The following is a 22,264-nucleotide window of genomic DNA, read 5'->3' as shown; positions in this document are numbered from 1 at the left end:
AATCACTTTCCATATTCCTTCAGACGCGAATCCATTGAGAAGCGCTCTTGAGGCCAAATCAGGACTCATCTGTAAAAAGAACATTGGCCCACTTTTCAACTGGCCATGTGCCATATTGATGCTAGATCTTCCTTTCTGTGAATAAGTGTCAAAGGCACAAATACAGCAGGTCTCTTGACAATAAAGGTCACACTGTCAAAGCCTTTTCTACACCATTTGCCTTGATACGGCACATCCAGTGGATGCTGAGAGGTCAGATTCCAGTTGCTGTGCAGTACTAAGGTGGTACTGTCGTGCCCTTACAGCCAAATAACGGTCCTCTCTTTTGTGATGTCACATGTGGTCGGCCCTGCCCTGGTCTTTGTTATACAGTTTTGGTCTGTATAAATGCTTGCCACATCCGAGAAACAACAAAACAATGCACATTAAGCCATCAGGCCACACGAGTTTGTGACTGTCCTGCTTCCATTCTTCCTATGGCCTTCCACCACAGAGTCTGGCAGGCATCTTCTCTGTGCCAAACTACACTGTCTGTGACAGTGTACACAGCAATTGTGGATGCTGGACTACCCATCAAACACTACTCCATTTGATAGGTGCCCTGACGTCACCATTGGCATGGGTTTTCATTGCCCAAAATGCTGTCTTCTGTGCAGGACACAATCGTACAGACATCTGTAGACAGTTTGTATGATTATATCATGAATTAGACACAGGACGGGGAAATAGCAGTTTGTTGCTTTACTTTTTGACAGCAGTATATTTATATTGTTTGAACCCAGTAACAACTTCAGTAATAAACCATATATAACGGGTTTAAGCACACATATCTTTACATGTGTTATCCTAACATGTACACACATCAGTGGGCTAGTTGTTTTTTTCCATGCATTGAATGATCTTTCCACAAAAACATCACAAACTTTACTTACTGATGTTTTCTGGATGGCTGTAACTACACCACTAAGTGAACTACACCTGTTAATACAGATTAACTGTTTTGCATCCAGGTGTCCACACTTCAGTACCTGACCTGCCGCTGGTTGGTTTGTGGGATTAAAGGGACCAGACTACTAGGGCCATCGGTCCCTTTTTCCATGAACCCCCCACAAGGAATAAAAACAAACAATGGAGATGACAAGAGATGACACAGGACAAGAAAGACACAGACCAGACAAAAGGAATTAAAATAACACCAAGTGTGACAATGGTTAGCCGACCATAGAAAGAAAAAAGGAAAAGCCAACCACCAAGAAACGCACTAAAAACCTCCAGTCTAAAACCGTAGGCCAAAGGCCAGACAACACAAAAAAAAAGGACAAACACTTAGATCAAGCGATAAAAATACCTTGCACAAATAAAACTCAAAACTAAATCTGCCATGGCAACGTCATCTGATAAAAGTGCAGGAAGCTTATCAGGCAGTGCAAACGTCTGCCTGAGCGGAGTTAAAAGCGGGCAGTCCCACAAGATGTGGACCACAGTCAAAGGTGACCCCGCAGCAACATAAAGGTGGGTCCTCGTGGCACAATAAATAGCTGTGCGTTATCCAGGAGTGGCCAATGCACAGTCGGCAGAGGATAACAGAGTCCTTGTGAGAGACCTACAAGGAGGAGCGCCATGCACTGGTAGCCTCCTTGATGGCCCGAAGTTTGTTGGGTGAAGGAAGGTCGCGCCATTCTTCACCCCAGGTGCGAAGTGCCTTCTGTCTCAAAACTGACCTGAGGTCACTCTCCAAAAGGCCAATCTCCAAGGCTAGTGCACCGACAGCCTGTATGGCCTGTAACACGTTCATTTCCCGGGATGCCTACATGCCCTGGAGTCCACACAAAGACCACAGAGCGGCCGCAACGAGCAAGAGTATGGAGGGACTCCTGGATAGCCATCACAAGACGAGAGCAAGGGAAACACTGGTCGATAGCTCGTAAACTGCTCAGAGAGTCACTACAGATAACGAAAGCCTCACCTGAGCGGAAGTGGATATACTCTAGGGCACGAGAGATGGCGACCAGCTCGGCAGTGAAAACACTGCAGCCAGCCGGCAATGAGCGCTGTTCATAATGATCCCCTAGAGTAAGAGCATAACCAACATGACCAGCAACCATCGAAATATCAGTATAGACAACGTCAGAGCCTTGAAATGAGGCAAGGACTGAACGAAAGCTGCGGCAGAGGGCCTCAGGAGGGACTGAGTCCTTCAGGCCCTGTGCCAAATCGAGCCGAAGGCACGGGCGAGGCACACACCACGGGGGTATATGCAGAGGGGCCCGGAAATGAGGTGGAAGACGGAAAACCTCAAGCCCAGAGAGAAGAGCTCCAACGCGAACTGTGATCGTACACCCTGACTGGGGCCGCCATTCTGGAACGTGGACGACCGACTGAGGGAACAGCAGACGATAATTAGGATTCCTGGGCAAGCTACAAACGTGTGTAGCATAAGCGGCTAGTAAATGTTGGCGCCAAAACTGCAATGGAGGGACACCTGACTCCACACGTACGCTGTTGACAGGGATTGTCCCGAAAGCTACAGTGGTGAGTCGGATCTCACTGTGAAGGATGGGGTCCAGCAACTGCAATGCAGAAGGGGATGCCGAACCGTAAGCCAGGCTCCCATAATCTAGACGGGACTGAATTAACGCCTGGTACAGCCGTAGAAGGGTAGACCAATCGGCACCCCAGCTGGTATGACTCAAGCAACGAAGAGCGTTAAGATGCCGCCAGCATGTTTGTTTAAGCTGGAAAATATGAGGCAGCCAAGTCAACCAGGTATCGAAAACCAAACCCAAAAACTGATGCGTCTCTACCACAGCAAGAGGTTCGCCGTCAAGATAAGGCTGTAGCTCAGGGTGAAAAGTGCATTGCCGGCAGAAATGCATGACACAAGTCTTCGCAGCCGAAAACTGGAAGCCATGTGCTACAGCCCAAGACTGCACCTTTCAGATAGTGCCCTGCAGCTGCTGTTCAACAGCTGCAATGCCAGTGGAGCTATAGCATAGGCAGAAGTCGTCAGCATACAAGGAAGATGAGACAGACGTTTCCTCTGCCACAATGAGGCCTTTAATGTCAAGAAGAAGCAGAAACTTAAGACAGATCCTTGTGGTCCCCATTCTCCTGAACTCGAGAGGAACTATTGGAGGCCACAACTTGCACACAGAAGGAACGAAGCGACAGAAAATTTTGTATGAAAATCGGGAGCGGATCCCGAAGACCCCAACCATGAAGCGTAGACACAGGATGTGATGTCGCCATGTCATATTGTATGCCTTCCGCATGTCAAAAAAGATGGCGACCAGATGCTGACGGCGGGCAAAGGTCATACGGATGGCAGACTCTAGGCACACCAGATTATCAGCAGCAGAACGGAACTTACAGAACCCATCTTGATATGGAGCCAGAATGAAATGGAGCCAGAAGGCCTCAAGACTCAAGTAGCCAACTAAACCTCCGGCTCACCATGAGTTCGAGCAACTTGCAAAGAACATTGGTGAGGCTAATGGGGTGGTAGCTGTCCACCTCCAGTGGGTTCTTGCCAGGTTTCACTATGGGGATTACAACGCTTTCCCGCCATTGCGACGGGAACTCACCCTCAACCCAGATACAGTTGAAAAGGTCTAGGAGGCGTTGCTGGCAGTCCACCGAGAGGTGTTTGAGCATATGGATGTGATCTGGCTCGGGAGCCATATCAGGGCAAGCGGCTAGGGCGCTTCGGAATTCCCACTCACTGAACAGAGCATTGTACGGTTCACGGTGGCGCATGTGAAATGAAAGGCTCCAATGTTCCAACTGCTCTTTCAGGGAGCAGAAGGCCAGTGGATAATTCACAGTAGCAGAACTCTGAGCAAAATGCTCCGCTAAATGGTTTGCAATTGTGTCAGAGTCAGTACAGACTGCTCCATTCAGTGAAAGCGCAGGTACGCTGATGGGGGTCTGATAGCCATTGAGATGCCTAATCTTGGCCCAAACCTGCGATGGAGAGGTACAGAGGCCAATGGTGGAGACATACATTTCCCAGCACTCCTCCTTGCATTGGCGAATGAGGCGGCGGGCTCGTGCACGGAGCCGTTTAAAAGGCAATGAGGTGTTCCAATGAGGGATGCTGCTTGTGACGCTGGAGTGCCCGCCTGCGATCTTTAATCACCTCTGCGATCTCAGGCGACCACCAAGGCACAGTCCTCCGCCAAGGGGACCCCGAAGATCAGGAGATAGCAGATTCTGCGGCAGTAACGATGCCGGTGGTGAGCAAGTGAACCACCGCATCAATGGCGTCACTGGAAAGAGGCTCAACAGTGGCAATGGAGGTGAACAAGTTCTAGTCAGCCTTATTCATAGCCCATCTGCAGGGGCGCCCAGAAGAGTGACGCTCTGGCAGTGACAGAAAGATCGGAAAGTGGTCACTACCGTACAAGTCGTCATGCACACTCCATTGGACAGATGGTAATAGGCTAGGGCTGCAGATCGAAAGGTCGATGGCTGAGTACATGCCATGCACCACACTGAAATGTGTGAAGGCACTATTATTTAAAAGAGAAAGTTCGAGCTGTGCCAATACTTGCTCAATGATGCTGCCCAGGCCTGTTGCCACTGATCCACCCCACAGAGGGTTATGGGTGTTGAAGTCACCCAGTAACAGAAAAGGTGGCGGCAATTGGGCTATCAGCGCAGCCAGGACATGCTGCAGGACATCACCATCCAGTGCAAGATGTAGACTACAGACAGTAACAGCCTGAGGCACCCACACCCGAACAGCGACAGCCTCTAAAGGTTTTTGTAGACAGACAGACTCACTGTAAAGGGAGTGAAGAACGTAGATTCAGATGCCACCAGATACCCTCTCATAAGCTGCCCGGTTTCTGTAATAACCCCGACAGCCACAGAGGACAGGGGTTCGCATTGCCGGAAACCAAGTTTCCTGAGGAGCAATGCAGAGGAAAGGGTGAAGGCTGAGAAGTTGTCGGAGCTCAGCAAGATGGTGGAAAAAACTGCTGCAGGTCCATTGGAGGATGACACTATCCATGGCCGAGAAAGACGTGAAGGGACCGAGGAGGCAGATTATGCCGCTGGGTCACCTGCTGCCACTGATTGAGTACCTGTGCGAGTGACATCCATTGTGTCTGAGAGTATGGCGAGATCTAGGTCCTCAGCGGACACCAGAATCTCTACCTCGCCCTCAGACACAGAGCTTGTAGGTTGTGGTGGGGTGAGTACCACCACAAGTTCCTTCGTCTTAGAGGTCTTCTTGGACTTTTCTCGCTGCTCCTTGGGTTTCACTGGCTGGGAGGGCTTCACCGATTCAGTCTCTGGGACGGAGGAGGATTGAGAAGCCCTACGACCAGCTGCTTGTGGGCACTTATGCCACTGCCAGGCATTACCCTTCCCACTTGTGGAAACCTGGGAAGGGAGGGACCCAAAGGACCCCTTGCGAGCAAGAGGAGCCGAAGAAGTTGGACGCTTCTCCGGCTTAGAAGCGGGGACGGATGTGCCCGATGGGTGGGGGAGGGGTGGGCGGGCGTTGCTCCCGAGGTAGGTGGCGCAGGAGCAACAGGGTGGGTAGTGCGCCCCTTGGACAAGGGGGCATGTGGAGTTGTAGGGCTCGATGAGCCGACTGGAATTCGCTGAACTGATGGGGCTATCACGGTTGTCATAGCGGCAGCATATGAGGAAGTCATTTGCACAGGATGGAGTCGTTCATATTTCCTCTTAGCCTCAGTATAGGTCAGTTGGTCCAGATTTTCATGATTTTCTGATCTTTCTGTGAGATCCTGCAGTCTGGCGAGCAAGGTGAATGATGCTCTCCGCAGTTGACGCAGATGGGAAGTGCGGCACATGGAGTATTGGGATGTGATGGGCATCTGCAATCTCAACATGTGAGGCTGGAAGACATATGGCCGAACTTCCAGCACTTAAAGCACTGCATCGGGGGAAGGATATAGGGCTTGACATCACAGCGGTAGACCATCACCTTGACCTTCTCCGGTAATGTATCACCCTCGAAGGCCAAGATGAAGGCACCGGTAGCATTCTGATTATCCTCCGGACCCCAATGAACACGCCGCTCTAAATTAGTGCGCAACTCGTCATCAGACTGCAAAAGATGGTCCCTATGGAAAATAATACCCTGGACCATATTTAAATTATTATGGGGTGTGATGGTAACTGAAACATCCCCCAACTTGTCACAAGCAAGTAACCTTCGTGACCATTTTTATCAATACTGACCCACAGCGCATTTTGGACAAGCCCTCCACCTCCCCAAACTTGTCCTCTAAATGCTCTATGAAGAATTGAGGCTGTGTTGATATGAAAGGCTCCCCATCAGCTCTCGTACAAAGTAGGAACCGGGGCGAATAAGTGTCACTGCCATACTGAGCCTTACGCTCCTTCCACGGTGCGGTCTGGGAGGGGAACGATTTGGGATGGTATTCCTGAGTGTTGAATTGAGCCCAAGAACGCTTAGAGACTGCTGGTGGCTAGCCACCAGCAAGGGATGATGTACCATGCTTAATTGCGGGTCATTCGCCATCATGCCACCCACTCCGACCAAGGGCCTTCCCCACTGGCGCCACCCAGCCAACCTCAGAAAGGGCCACCTGGCAAGATGGCCATTGCTGGGATTCCCGATGCCCCAGGGAGATAGGCATCTACTCCTTGGCATACATGGGGAGTTAACGGTGCAGGCATCAGCAGAGTGATCCCTGTGTTGTCAGGGGGCTACAACCAATAGGGTACATGGCGCCCCCAGCACCACAGACTGGCTACTGTGCTTGACACTAAGTACAAGGAAGTCCACAGTCATCATCTCCGCAAAGATCAACACTGCACAGTGCAAGGTGGAAATCGCACCCAGGAATGTATCCTCACCTAAGAGATGGAGAACGAGCGGGACGGCAATATGACGACAAGAAAGCTGGCTAAAGGTCTCAATGCATGATGGACACAATGCACGATGTAATGCGCCCTTCCCCAATTGGCTCGCTCTTTGGAAGAATTTGGAAATATGGAGGTCAAACCCAAGAGGGGACCATCACATACAGGCCAAAACGTTTGAGACTCCTTTTAGTCGCCTCTTACAACAGGCAGCAATACCACGGGCCTATTCTAACCCCCGAATCAGCAGGGGGATGACCTGTCGCCAAGGGGAAAATAAGCAATAATGGCTTGCTCTTGTCACACGTACTTGGAGGTACTATCCAACCTAAAAATATATGACTTGTAATAGATATAATTATTAGTGTGCAAATGATGTAATTACTCATGTAATGTCATCCAGTTTACCATCCTCAAGTCACCAATAGAAAATATCCACATTTACACCCTTACACCCAGTAGAGTCTGTTATTCACAAATAACCGTTTTTAATTGAATCCATCATTGTCCTCTTCCTAAAAGTTACCACTAAAAGAAAATATATCATTAGAGTGCTGAACGTGAGAGGAGAGATAAATCACTGTTTAATATAGCACACAGCCATTCGTGTTATAGGAGTCTCCAATGTTTACTGTAGTGGAATCTTATTGGAAAATCCATCAAAAATACCAAATAAATTCTGCTCTTATATAAAGACTGTCAGTGACACTAAAGTTAGTGTTTAGATCAGGCTTAGCCCATGGTTTACATACTGGAGAAGGCTGTGAAATCTACTGATCAGAATTATGGTGCCAGGACTCATTAAAATGTTTACAGGCTGTATCTCTTTTTCATAATCTGCAATTAAATAATACCAAAAGCTAACTCCAAGATAAGACCTATAGGTAGCACATTTAGCTGCAGGCACCACGTTTCCCAAAACTTTACCACAATAAACTGTACTAAAAATTACACGTTTTTGAGAGATTTTTAATGTGGTGAATGTTAAGATTTGCTGCATGCTTAATGTTCTCACGATTTCAGTTCTGAGACTGAGATATTTAATGTTTTTCACAGGTGTTCAGTATTTGGGATTTATGAGTTTGTGTGACAAAACAGTAATGTCGCATGAAGACATGGTTCCTGTGCTATGATTGGTTGACTTAAGCAAACCCTGCAGCCTCCATGTTGGTTTATGTATGTGCAAAGCTAATCTGCCATATATGTTCGACTTTATATTTATGCTTGCATATTATGAAAGTATTCAGTTTAGGTGATACACCACATTAAAGATTCTCCAAAATACATCATTTTTTGTATTTTTTATTGTGCAGATAAGTAACATCAGCGGCTAAACTTGCTACCATGCAGTGCTCTATTGCAATTACAAATATATCCTTGCTTGCATTTGTGTTATTTTGATTCTTGATGGTGTTTAGATAGAATCTAGGTGCACCAAGTTTCTTCCTACACTTTCACCCTAAGCCCATGTTTCAAATTTTTGCCTAATAAACAGCACAGTGAATCCATATTGTGCTGCTTTCAGACACACAACATACTAGACTCTTTCATAACAAAATAAAACTTGCAAGAACTCAGGCACAATACACTAACAAAAACAAACTTGCTAATAATACACTTTAGTCTCTAAATGCCATCAGCAGGGGCCGGAAAATACAGCATCTATTTTTGGCAAAATTCACATCTCTTTTGGCAAAATTTTCATCTATTTTTGTGGTTTGCTTTTGCAAAATCATTAACTGCTTTCTTTGAGGGTTTTTGTTTTCTTCCTTTGGTTGTATTTAAGCTTTCAACAAATTATTGTTCCGTTGAGAAGCAGCAGCATTTTCCTGCCAGTCAACTGAATGCATCTCTGATTTAGGGTGTTTCTTGTCATTATTTTTGTTTTCCCACACAATTTCATGATGACAAAATCTGAAGACTTCTCATGGCATTCACAGCTATGTGACCCGGACTTGGCAATGCTACAGATGGAACCAGCAAGGCACTTAGAGTAGAAGTAGAACCAAAAGTAACTCAATTTGAACCTTAGGGAAGAATTTCTGCGAAATTAAAATGTGTGACAAGTTTTGTTTCCCAGACATTATAGTGCAGAGGCCATAGTGCACTACATACTGGCAGACAGCCATGAGTGTAAAAGAACTAGATCCATAGGTAGCACATTCAGCAGCCACCATCCCATTTCCTGACACTATATCACAATAAACTCTACTAAAAATGACACTTTTGGAGACATTTGTAATATGATGAATGTTATCTTTGCTGCATACTTAATGTTTTATGTTTATCATTGCTACATAGTGGGCTGCTCCTCAGCACTCTCTCCAGCTGATGTCTTGGAGTTTTAATGGTCTGATGATGATCGTACCAAGATCAAAACTAGTCACCTGATTAATAAATTTTAAATTTCACAAATTACAAGTCATCCTGTACTGTTTTTATGTAAAAACTGGTATAATGTGGTATCTTGAGCACAATGACTTACTCCATGATCACCAGAATGGATTCCATAAACATCGAGCAAACAAAACTCAACCGCACTTTTCTCACATGACATCCTGAATGCTAAGGATCAAAGAAATCAGGCGTATGCAATATTTATTGACCTCCTAAAAGTCAATGACTCAGAATCAAACCAACTGTTACTAACTGAAGTACAGGTATACAGGGTATTAAGCAAAATATGTGACAGGTCTGAGTATTTCTTGGTAGGGAGGTCACAGCATGTTATCTCAGCTAGAAAGCCATTGACAGAAGTAGAAGCAACTTCACATATGTCCCAGGAAAGTGTGTTGGGTGCTTTAGTTTGTACTGTTATTAATGCTCTGGCATAGACTATTATTTGCAATCTCTGATTTATTGAGGTGATGCAGTTATCTAAAATAAAGTACTATCTGAAAGAAGTTATACAAATGTCCAGTCAGATCTCGATAAGGTTTAAAAGTGGTGCAAAGATTATAAACTTTTTTAAACATTCAAGAACATACAATGTACATGTCACACAACAGTAAAAAGTAAAGACTACAACATCAATGAGTGACATCTGGAAACAATTTCATGCTAATACCTGGGTGTAACAATTTGTAGGGATATGAAATGGAAAGATCACACGGGCTTAGTCACAGGTATGGCAAGTGGTAGGCTTTGATTCACTACCTATATACTGGTAAAATGCTGTTAGTTAAAAAGGAGACCAGTTACAAATCACTTGTGCATCCCATTTTGGAACAAAGAAGGGCAGCACAAATGGTCACATGTTTGTCTGACTGCCTGAATTGGCAGATTTTTGAAGACAGATAGTTATTATGCAAAAACATACTACCACAGTTTCGAGGACCAGTAAAGAATTCAGTTTCTTTATCCCCCTGGGTATTGCTCCCATAAGGTGCATAAAGACAACAATGGACTAATTATAGCACACAGAGGGGTTTAAGTAGTCATTCTTCCCAAGTCCTAGATGCATCTCAAACAGGAGGAAATACTAACATGTGGTAGCATTTTGTATACAACTGGCATGCACTTCATAATGGTCTGCACATTATGTATGTAAATGTAGGTGAAATTTTGAACCAGGTCATGTGACATGTCTGTAGACCTCAATGACTGTGCACTGTCCTCAAAAGACAGAAACGCACATCAAAGTTATAATTATAATAATTCAGTTTTAGTCTGTCAGAAGGAATGGCATCAGTACATATCCCACGGAGTAAGATGTCATCTTCAAAAATTGGATTGACAATCTAGCCTACATGCAGGCTCGCTATGAATGAGCTCCTCTGATTAACAGGATGGTCTGAGGAGCTTTGAAAAATAGGGAGGCAAAAGTGGAAGAGTGAAACTTCACATAAATTTGTGAAGGTGTGTTCAGACCATCACCCAAAAATATCAGAGGTCTTGATGCAATCCCAATTTTACCACAAAGTTCCACACAGAAAATGCCACATTAACAGCTCACCTAAACCATTTTGGCTGATGTTGTATACCCTCCTGTTCTTTGCGTTTTCTCCTCTCCCGCTGTGCTTGTTCTAACTGAAGTTTAATAGTCTCTGCTCCAGAAAGGTTCCCCTCTTCTAACAACCTGGAAAACAAACATTCGAAATAGAAAGTCTCATAGTACACAAATAGCACCTCACTTCCAACACAGGCAACAATTTTTTCCAGTTTTGACAAGTTTTACTTTACGTTAAAGATATACTGATTCAATTGAAATCTTTTCTATTGACGCAAGGGCAAATCAAATGAAAACAGCAAATTCCTAACAAGAAAATAGAATCATTAACTTTTAAGTTGATATGCACATTCATAACAGCATGGACATTATTTAGATGGCAGCTTTGTGCAAATATACAAATACCAGCACAGAAAAGGTAAAGAAGATGGGCAGTGTAGGTCTAATGAATATTAGGCTAGAATGAAGTGATCAACGAACTCCAGACACAGAAAAAGAAATATGGAATATTATTGCATGTCAGAAAAACTGCACTGACAAAGTCATATATATCAGAAGTTGAAAAAGCATTTACCTTTTAAACAGAGATTCTAACAAGAAAATTAGCTTCCAAAAATTAAAGATATTCAAAGCTGTTATGAAAAAGATACTCTTTTCATGATACTGTTATTAAATAATTACCTTTGATCAGGTCTGAAGCGGGTGTCAGTTATTGGTAGATATTTTGACATATCTGGATCCAGTTCATTTAGCTCAATAGCAAATCTTGTAAAGCCATAATATAGTTCATAATCTTCTGGCATGGTGCCTGAAAGAATAGGTTAGTCATTCTTATTTGTAAAATAATAAGGTAGGATAACCAATAACCTCTGTTAATTCCAGTTTGTACGGCACATCTAAACGTTTCAGTCACTAAAAGAATAACAACAGACACAGAAAGCACAAACCTACAGGCTCATTATAAGGCAAACAAACAATGACTAAAAAAGGGTATATAAGTTAAAGTTTGACACATCATTATCAGTGACATAATCAATAACCCAATTCCGTGTGATGAAAATGAGTTGTCTTCTGACACCCTCTCTGGGAACACACTAAATAGACTGTACCAGGGTTGCAGAAGCTGTCATAATGTGCTGGACCCATAAGCACCATGAACAGCCATTGTGCAGTGGATCGTACAAGACATGGCTTCTAGTTTTACAGGTGTCTTATCTCATGCGCACGTAATCAGTTGAACACCTGGCGCATGATCTCTACATATTAAAGATCAGGTAAGGTACTGCATTCTGCCCTAAACTGATCAACTGGGTCCAACTGACCATGGTGTCATCCTCCACCAATGGCATTACTGTATATGGCATGGAGGGGCATGTGATAAGCACACTTCTCTCCTGGTCATTGTCAGATTTCTTGACCTAGGAACCACTACTAATGGGTTCAGTAGCTCCTCAAATGGCCCCATGAGACACGAGCGCAGGCCATACCAAACTTCCCACCAAGGAAAAATCCTTGACAGTTGCAGAAACTGAACCCACGACTCCCACATAGCAGTCATCTGTGCAGACCACACAGCTACAGGGGCAGACATTTCTGCATATAACCAGCTACTATTCACAGCCACAACTAGTGCCCTCACCACATTGCAAAACAGTGCCACACTATATGAGTCTTGTGTTCATACATGGCAGCCTGTGATATACTGTATAAGCAAGCCTATGATGTTGAAACTGACCTAAATATTGCTACATTGATAACTAGATATAATCAGTTAATCTGTTGCCCTCCTGTTGGCTATGGGATTCAGTTTGTCTTTGCACTGATGAAAACTGATGCGCATGGAAAACAGAATTTTATCACTATTGCCATTGATCATTTGGACAAGGTCGACACTGCAAGTATAACTGAGTTATAAAACATTCAATTCTGAGGTGTCTTCATCTGAAAATTCTTGGAAACTGCATAGTTGTACTCTGTGTTTGGCAGTGTACCTGTTGCAGTCGATAATGCATTGTTAGTGTGTTCTAGGCATATGGGTAACTTAAGTTCAGTTAATATAGCAGCAACCTAAGTACAAGGCCAAAGTGATGCAAAGAAACTGCAAACAAACTAGACAGGATTGTTAGAACAGAATTTGCACATAACTCTTGCTGAATAGGAACCTATTATTTCACACTTGCGCTAGGAGGCTCACTTATGACTGTATGCTGTAGAATAATACACATAAGTGTTGTCCTAATTCAGTATGGACACACATCAGCTGAATAAGGGCACAAATACTTCTAGTAATTCTGCTGATCCAGCATAGTTGTTCAAATGCACAGCACTTAAGAATCTATGGAAACCAAAAAGCGCAGTTAGCAGCATAGAATAGGGTAATTGAAATGGGCAGAGGTGAACAGCATTCTGGAGTGTGTCACGAGAGGAAGAATGTACACAAATTAGAGATGTGGTGAATGAGGAAGTAGCCGGGACTGTTCACACATGTGGGTGCATGGAGGAGGATCAAATAAGGAGCAGAGGAGCAGACGTATGGGGAGTGAGGAGGGAGCATGTGCACAAAGGATGGATAGAATGGTGATAGGCTACATGCTTGAAGAAGTGGATGGAGCAAGGAATCGTGTGAAAGAGAGGCACAGACAGTTGGTATAGCATGTAAACATGAGGCAATATAGGATATATGTGAATGAAGGAAGCAAAGGATTACTGCAAAAATGTGGATCACAAACACGTGGGTACAAATGAGAGAGTGCAAGGAGGTGTACACAATGTTAGGGCAGCAAGATGATCATTAGTGAAGGAGGAAGATCGGAAATGGGAATGTATAAAGTTTTGTGGGGTCTAACATGTGAATAGATTCTTTTATTTTTTATATTGTACATGAAATAATCACCTCTCACAATACCATAACTACACTGAAGCACCAAAGAAACTGGTACAGGCATGCGTATTAAAATACGGAGATATGTAAACAGGCAGAATATGGAGCTGCAGTCGGCAATGCCTACATAAGACAACAAGTGTCTGGTGCAGTTGTTAGACTGGTTACTGCTGCTACAATGGCAGGTCATCAAGGTTTAAGTGAACGTGATGTTATAGTGGGCCCGTGGGCAATGGGACACAGCATCTGCAAGGTAGCAATGAAGTGGTGATTTTCCGTACGACCATTTCACGAGTGTACTGTGAATATCAGGTTTAACAGAAGTGCAACACTTCCGTAAATTGCTGCGGTTTTCAATGCTGGGCCATCAACAAGTGTCAGCGTGCAAACCATTCAATGAGACATCATTGATATGGGCTGTTGGAGCCGAAGGCTCACTCCTGTACCCTTGATGACTGCATGACACAAAACTTTACGCCTTGCCTGGGCCCATCAACACTGCCATTGGACTGCTGATGACTAGAAACATGTTGCCTGGTCAGACAAGTCTCGTTTCAAACTGAATCAAGCAGATGGATGTGGACAGGTATGGAGACAACCTCATAAATCCATGGACCCTGCATGTCAGCAGGGGACTGTTCAAGCTGGTGGAGGCTCTATAGTGGTGTGGGGCAAGTGCAGTTGGAGCGATATGGGATCCCCAATATGTCTAGATACGACTCTTGACAAATGACATGTACATATAGATCCCATCTGACCACCTGCATCCATTCATGTCCATTGTGCGTTCCAATGGACTTGGGCAATTCCAGCAGGACAATGCAACATCCCACATGTCCAGAACTGCTACAGAGTGGCTCCAGGAACATTCTTCTTGAGTTTAAACACTTCTTCTGGCCACCAAATTCCCCAGACATGAACATTATCTGGGATCTCTTGCAGTATGATGTTCAGAAGAGATCTCAACGCCCTTGTACTCTTATGGATTTGTGGATAGCCCTGTAGGGTTCACAGTGTCAACTCCCTCCAGCACTAGTTCAGACATTAGTTGAGTCTATGTCATGTCATGTTGCAGCACTTCTGCATGCTTGAGGGGCCTTACATGATATTAGGCATGTGTACCAGTTTCTTTGGCTCTCCAGTGTAGTTACAATCAGCCAGTGGCCATCTTTAGACTGAAGGTGCATGCTGCAAGCTGAGATGTAACATTCCTGTTTCACTGTCAATACTATGGATTTTTAATATTGTAGACAACACAATGGGAATATTACATCACATTTGCTGAACACGTGCTATAGTCTGAAGATGACCACCAACTGGTCAAAATCAGATATTATGAAAAATCATAAAATAACTTAAGCAATCAATTGATCTCTTATTCTCCATACAAAGTATCTTATTTTTCTGCTATGTGAATAGACAGGGAGGGAGAAGGTGGCTGACATCTTCACACTTCTATTTATTTCACTTTTTATTTCATATGACAAATTCTGGGTTACAGCTGTTTGTTTCCTCGATTTCCTAATGCCCCTCACTGGGATGTATAAAAAAAGACTGTTTACATAAATGATAAGTAGTTGCAGTATATTACAAAGGTTTTGCCAAAATTCTATAGCATTGTTATTATAGTCTGTATTTTGTATTTTTATTTGGTTTTTTGTTTATGCTTTAGGATGCTAAACTAAACATTTGAGACCTGCTTAATTTGTCATCACATTCTTACATTTGTATAAATACTTACCTGGCCTCCAGATACAGCGTGCTGATGGAGCTACGCCGCAGTACAGTGCTTCACTCCACTTCCCAAACAAATTTTTCACAACCTTGCCATCTTCATTTGTGATCACACCAAACACTTCATGGCGTTTTGCTGACCAATAGCTGGCCTGTGAAAAGTCACCTTCTTAGAGAAACAGCTACATTAGGTACTAAATGTTACTGCTGCAGAATTATGGTGTATTGCACAAGTGTTTCCGTTAAATTCCTTGATATGATGAGGATCACTGCCACTGAATGTTTATTTTAATCACTCGCTGCTAGTTACAAAATGGAAGGTAATGGCTTTTTATACATTTCCATATCATTTGACCTTTTCCTCTCCAGTGTGATAAAAAGCAACTTTATTTTTGATAGATTATGTTCGTACCACATCTCCAACTCTACTTCATATATTGTGCAACAAATAGTGTTGTCTGCCACATAGTTTATATTGATCTGCAAAGATTTTGTTCTGTTCCATTCACAGATGGGGCAAGGGAAGAATTACTGCTTATCTGCCTCTATGAGAGTTCTTATCATTCTTGCATTATCAGGAGCAGCTTATAGATAACTGAAGACTATTCACGGATTGCACTCTGAAAATCAGTTCTAGAAATTGACTACACAGGTTTTCGCAATTCAGATTTTGCAGAACTTGTGTTTTCTTCTTTGTGAGACAAACAAGCCTGTTATTACTTGCACTTCAGCAGTTGAACACTATCGCCTTCCACTAGTGTGTCACCTGAACATTTCATGACCTTGGAGTAACAGGCCCTTCCACATTAACCACCCATGAAAAGAATCTTAACCATGATGATGTGCTCCCACTATGCACTTAAATCTTCAATCTGGGAGCTGCTTGCCTGACAATTCTATAAAGTTCAGACACAAAACCCTGTATAACTTGACATCAGCTTGTAGCATGTTAAGTGACATTTTAAAGTCATGTCTGTGTTCCCCCTCATCTTATGTTGGTTGGCAGGGGGCTAAGGGATTAAACAGTGATGTCATCAGCTCGTCGCTCATGAGATAGTCAATCTAGAGTTGCTGACATCAGCCATAAATCTGACTGAATTGTGATAGTATGTAAAGTGGTACGACTGAGGTGCTGATATGAAGACTGATGCCAAAGATGAGAAATAATTGCTTCAGAGATAAAAGTACATGGATCAGGCCAGTCAACAGGTAAGAGAGGGGCTCATTTGCTGCAAGGTATCTTCCTCACATGTGAACTCCTGCCAACCTGATGCAGGGCCAAGACAGTAACAGAATGAAGAATTTCTTCTAGTTGGGTGGAGAGGAGATCCATAACATTAACAGGGAAAAAACTAAAAGCATCATGAACACCAGTAGAACACAAAATAGTGAAACAAAGTCAGAGGAATAATGAAGCTGATAAGTGGATGCAGTCGTCGAGAGTTCAGCTTTGCAGGAAGAGACGAGAGGCTTCCCTCCCACAATCGTCCCCCTCTCCCTCCCCAATCGGATATGCTCAATGTATTGAAGATAGGAGTAAAAACCACTCTCTTTGAGGAAGCACAAAAATCTGTTTAACTATTTTGTTGTCCTCAGTTAGTATCTTTGAAAAGGAACACCTAGTGTCTTGTATTCATTGGAATGCTATATGAACAGGGTCTATTATAGTCCGATCCACGAATGATGGTGGTTCACACATGTCAAGGTATGGACGGGGATTGCATTGTTGATGATTACAAGCAACAGTTGTGGTACATGTGTGCTTACTGCTTGAAGAAAGTGTATATCCCGCAAATTATGTCTCTCACTTGCTTATGCTGAATTTATTACTTACCGTCACAATCAGCGATGACGTCTCACAACAAATGGAATCAAAATTCATTAAACAACTCACTACAATCACGTATAGTGCTCACATTAGCTACAGCGTTCACAGCAGAGCCCTCAGAATGCTACTGAATGCTCATTGGCTGTGGGAGAATATGTGATGTAGGTGCGCAGAACAAGCCTAAACTCAACTGCCATCGTTCGTGACTACTACTCTAAAGCAGCATTACAGGGTACAGAAGAAAAAGGACTAATCACATCTAAAGCAAACAATGGAAAATCCAGGATGAAATGTAACAATACTAGAGAAGAAAAGTTGCTACTCACCATATAGTGGAGATGCTGAGTCGCGATAGGCACAACAAAAAGATTCACACAATTATAGCTTTTGGCTGTTAAGGCCTTTTCAACAATAGACACACATACACACATGCACACACACACTCATGCAAACACAACTCTCGCACACGTTTGCAGTTTCAGGCAACTGAAACCACACTGTGAGCAGCAGCACCAGTACATAATGAGAGTGGCAGCTGGGTGGGATGGTGAAATGACGGCTGTGTAGTGCTGGAATGGGAACAGGGTGGGACTGGATGGCTGATGACAGTGACTAACGAAGGTTTTTTCTTTTTATTTCTCTCCTTTTCGCTACTCCCCCCCCCCCCCCACTCCCACCTCCTCTCCTGTCCTCTGTCTAAACTGCAGCACTTCACTGTCTGCCACCCCCACCACAGTATCCCTCCCCCTCCCTGCCCCAGCCTCTTCCTTACCCCCACCCAGTTTCCACTCCCATCATACACTGGTGCTGTTGCTCGCAGTGTGGTTTCATTTGCCTGATACTGCAGACGTGTGTGTGTGTGTGTGTGTGTGTGTGTGTGTGTGTGTGTTGTTGACGAAAGCCTTAATGGCTGAAAGCTATAATTGTGTGAATCTTTTTGTTGTGCCTATCGCGACTCAGCATCTCCGCTATATGGTGAATAATCACATCTAAAAGTACTTAAAAATAGAGTAAAACAGGGAAGACCAGGATGGCAGAATGTGTGTGCAGACATAGATAAAATTTGGACCAGAACACATGACACATCTGAGGACCTCAGAGGCTGTGCACACCAAAATTACATTATAAATCAGTTTCAGCCCGTCAAAAGGCTCGTCATTAACACATACTCCAAGGAGTAACAGGGATCATTTTCAAAGCAACACTTACAAGGGAATGGTCCAATATGACATGTGAAAACCTACCCTGAAAATTTTTACGCAGGAAGAAGACAAGAAAGAAATGCACTGCCAAAATTTTAGCTGTTCAGAGGCACTGCAAGTGTTTTGTCAAAAATATTGAAGTTACATATTTTTGCCACACAAAGAACAGCTTATAACAGCAGTTTGTGCAGACCTGCCCGTCTAGCACGTGACTCTGCGAATCACTCACACAGTGCCACATAGCAGAACTATCTGGAATTCCCTCTCCCCATATTTCTGCTAGGCACATATTTCTCTAGCACGTGGTGGACAATACCTTCAAATTCCAACCAAAGATGCTCAATATCTTTGTGTCCGTGATGAATGCTTGGAGCTGACTATGAAGATATTTTTGCTTTCCCAAACAAAAAACTCTACCAACTTCCACTGGCGTAGAAGCCGCAACAACATTACGGTCGCCAATACCTTCTTCTAGATTAACTTCCACAAAAAGATCAGGTCTGTTTGTCGCCAAGGTATCTAATATGTTCCCATCTCGAGTTGGTTTTCTAACCAATTGCTCAAGGTTGTATGTTGAGAGTGCTCCTAGAATAACTTCACACAAGTCTTTGCTTCTGCTCCCTGTGATAAATGTGTAATTTTCACAGTCAATGGACACCAGATTAAAGTGTCCACCTATAACTAATGGATAATCTGGATATTTATTTCCTATGTACTCTAGACTTCCCTTAAACATTCTGCGACGTTTGTTGTGGATGCTGGTGGTCTATAAAAACATCCTAATACAATGGTCACTCCTTGTCTGATTGACAGCTTTATCCAAACTATTTCACAGTCTGGCCCAGTATCGATTTCAACTGCATTTAAACAGCTTTTAACTGCAATGAACACATTACCTCCCATTGCAACAGTCCTATGCTTCCTAAACATTGTCCAATCCAAGTTCGAAATTTCACTGCTATTTATGTCTGGTTTCAACCAGCTTTCAGTACCTAATACAATATTGGCATTACTACTGTCTATTTTGGAGAGTATCTCGGGGAACTTGCTACAGACACTTCGACAATTTACTAACATGAGATTTAGCATATTTAAATCCTTTGGAATGACCTGTTTAGGCAAATTACCGTATTTACTCGAATCTAAGCCGCACTTTTTTTCCAGTTTTTGTAATAAAAAAAACCGCCTGTGGCTTAGAATCGAGAGCAAAGTAAGCGGAAGTTCTGAAAAATGTTGGTACGTGCCGCCACAACTAACTTCTGCCATAGAATATATGTAGCGCTACACAGGCATGCTTTGCAGGCACAAAGATAAATACTGGCGCCAAAACCTCTGTGCCAGTAAATAAATATTAAAAAAAAGTGGAAGACGAACTTTTTTTCTCTGCCCCGAGTTTCGACCCCTGCACTTTCATACATTATCCAATGAAGTAAATACAAATTCCGTATTGTTCATATTTGAATGTAGCAGCATTTCAATGTACTACGAAAATCCGACTGGCAAGACTGTTTGGGATGTTTGTCAATATGGCCAACTCTACATTCTGAATTTTTCCTACCTGTGACAAGTGATGGTTGCTAATACGAACTTTTATGAATTGTGAATCACATGCAATATTCTCTTCACCATAAGAATAATACGAATATAAACATTTTGCCATGTATTCTTTCGTGTTTGCTGCTATCTCACTTAAATTCTGTCTGCCTAATAAACTGAGAAAGTAGAGTGAGACAACAGCAAACGTGAAAGAATATACACATCATGTCATGTTTATATTTGTATTATTCTCATCCCGAATAGTGATACAGTCAGAAATGAAGCACGGCAACTGACTAGATTTTTAAATCTAAGATGACTTTAATTTCTATGCAGAATGTAACATACTAAAGAGGCGTCTGCAAAGATTTTCAAACGGAGAAAATTTTTTGCTAAACTCTCATTCAGAACATCATCTATCATACGCAGTCTATTCATTGGTTCTCGTTTATCATTATCAAAGAAAGCAGCAGTGTAAGTAACAACAAATAGCAGTCTCTTGCCATTGTTTCGCTAATGAGACAATTCTTCTCTTTTCTTATTGTAAGCGGCGGCAGCGCACATAAAAGCAAGCCATGCCGCAAGCGGCGACAGGCCGCAAACGCTCATTATCAGAATGCAACAAAAAATGCATAACACAGTACAATAATGCATTTTCAGCTTAGAGTGAGGTAAACACCTATAACAAAGAGAACGGCACTTATCAGATCAAAGAAAGATAAGCAATCAATTCAAACCAGACAAAGCACATGAAAAAGGAAGGGTAGCCATATAAATACGGACGGAGCGCCTGACGCATAGCAATGGCTACCTGGTAAAGCTTAACTGCTAAGCTTACGACTCGAACCTAACTACTGTAGCTGTATTGTCATTCATTCGACCTATATTGTGTCTCATATTACAATGGACCAACTTTGTTTCAATTTGGAGGTGCGGTCTAAAACTTTTCTCTCCCCTTGAATTTCGAGTCTCAAATTTCAGGTGCGGCTTAAATTCGGGAAATTTTTTTTCCTTGATTTCGAGTCTCATTTTTCAGGTGTGGCTTGGATTCGCGTAAATACGGTAACAATTTTTACAGTTGGCACACCCACATCAGTGTCATGAACTGGTAATTTTCCAGGTCAACAGTTTGTTTCCCATGGGGAGGAACCTAATATAAAAAACTCCCATGTGCACACTACAAGAACTGTGCTACCCATGTAGCAGCTTCCTGTATGTAGGGTGCCACTGACCTATCAAGGGGCATCCTAGAACCTTCCACTCCATAGGGTAGGTCGAGGAATCTACAACCATTTTCATCACAGAGTCGACGTAGACTCTGGTTTAGATTCTCCACTCCACTCCACTCCACTCCAAACAAGAGGGCCCCGGTCCACCCTTGGTACGATGCTGCAAATCGGCACCTTGGCTTCCACTCCTCGAGAGATGGAGGCCACCTTCGCCAATTTAGACATCTGTCGAAAGAACCCAAGGATTTCCTCGGAACCCCAATGACTGGCATCGTTGGTGCCAACATGTGCAACAATCTGCAGCTGGCTGCACCCTGCATGCTAGATAGCTGCCGGAAGAGCCTCTCCCACATACTAGACAAGGCCCCCCAGCAAGCACACCGAGTGAATGTAGGACTTCTTCCCCGTCCTAGCCGCTATGTTCCTGAAGGGCTCCATGATCCGCCTAACATTGGAGCTCCCAATAATTAACAAACCCATATCCTCATGTGCCTGTCCAGACCTTGCTGAAGGAGTGACAAATATCCTGGCAGAAGGTGCCTTCTGATCTGGCTCAGCCCCCCTCCCCCCCCAGAGTTCCCGCCCCCCCCCTCCCCTCAGCATCAGATATCACACTGAATCTATTAGCGAAGTGCATGGGATTTGGCAGGAGCCTGCATCCCCATGCAGCTTTCGCCTTGAGGCTCGAGGCCTCGACACAGTCGTCCGCCACCGAGGAGAGAATGGGCAGGCCAGCTCAATAGCAGAGAGCTGTGATGTCCCTCCACCCCCCCCCCCCCCTGCGCATCTATTACAGCAGAGGTTGCCCTAGGCACCCCATCCCCACCACACTGCAAGGTGGCACTCTGAAGCCTATTGACTGTGGCCAACAAAGCTTCCAGCTGCGTTTAGACAGTGGCCAACTCCTCCTACATCCACACACGACAGACACAGTCTGTATCCATCTAGCTAATATGTGATTTGCTATAAGGTGTGAGTTAAGGAAACCTACTGCCACACAAGGTTAACAACTACACTCTATTTGGCATAAAGGACACTCAA

The 22,264-nt window shown here is 43.7% G+C and overlaps 1 protein-coding gene across 1 annotated transcript in view; it reads right to left on the bottom strand.

Annotated features, from left to right (window-relative positions):
• Positions 1-22,264, bottom strand: part of LOC126194885 (oxysterol-binding protein-related protein 6-like) — a 277,022-nt gene that overhangs the window by 4,494 nt on the left and 250,264 nt on the right. The window contains exons 16-18 of the mRNA XM_049933235.1: positions 15,436-15,580; positions 11,495-11,621; positions 10,820-10,942 (exon numbers count right to left, since the gene is read on the bottom strand). Of these exons, the coding sequence (XP_049789192.1) occupies positions 10,820-10,942; positions 11,495-11,621; positions 15,436-15,580 (395 nt within the window). The remainder of the gene's footprint in view (positions 1-10,819; positions 10,943-11,494; positions 11,622-15,435; positions 15,581-22,264) is intronic.

This window comes from Schistocerca nitens, chromosome 7, assembly GCF_023898315.1.
Source record: "Schistocerca nitens isolate TAMUIC-IGC-003100 chromosome 7, iqSchNite1.1, whole genome shotgun sequence".
NCBI classification, from domain to species: domain Eukaryota; kingdom Metazoa; phylum Arthropoda; class Insecta; order Orthoptera; family Acrididae; genus Schistocerca; species Schistocerca nitens.
This window is presented reverse-complemented; position numbering and strand designations above follow the sequence as displayed.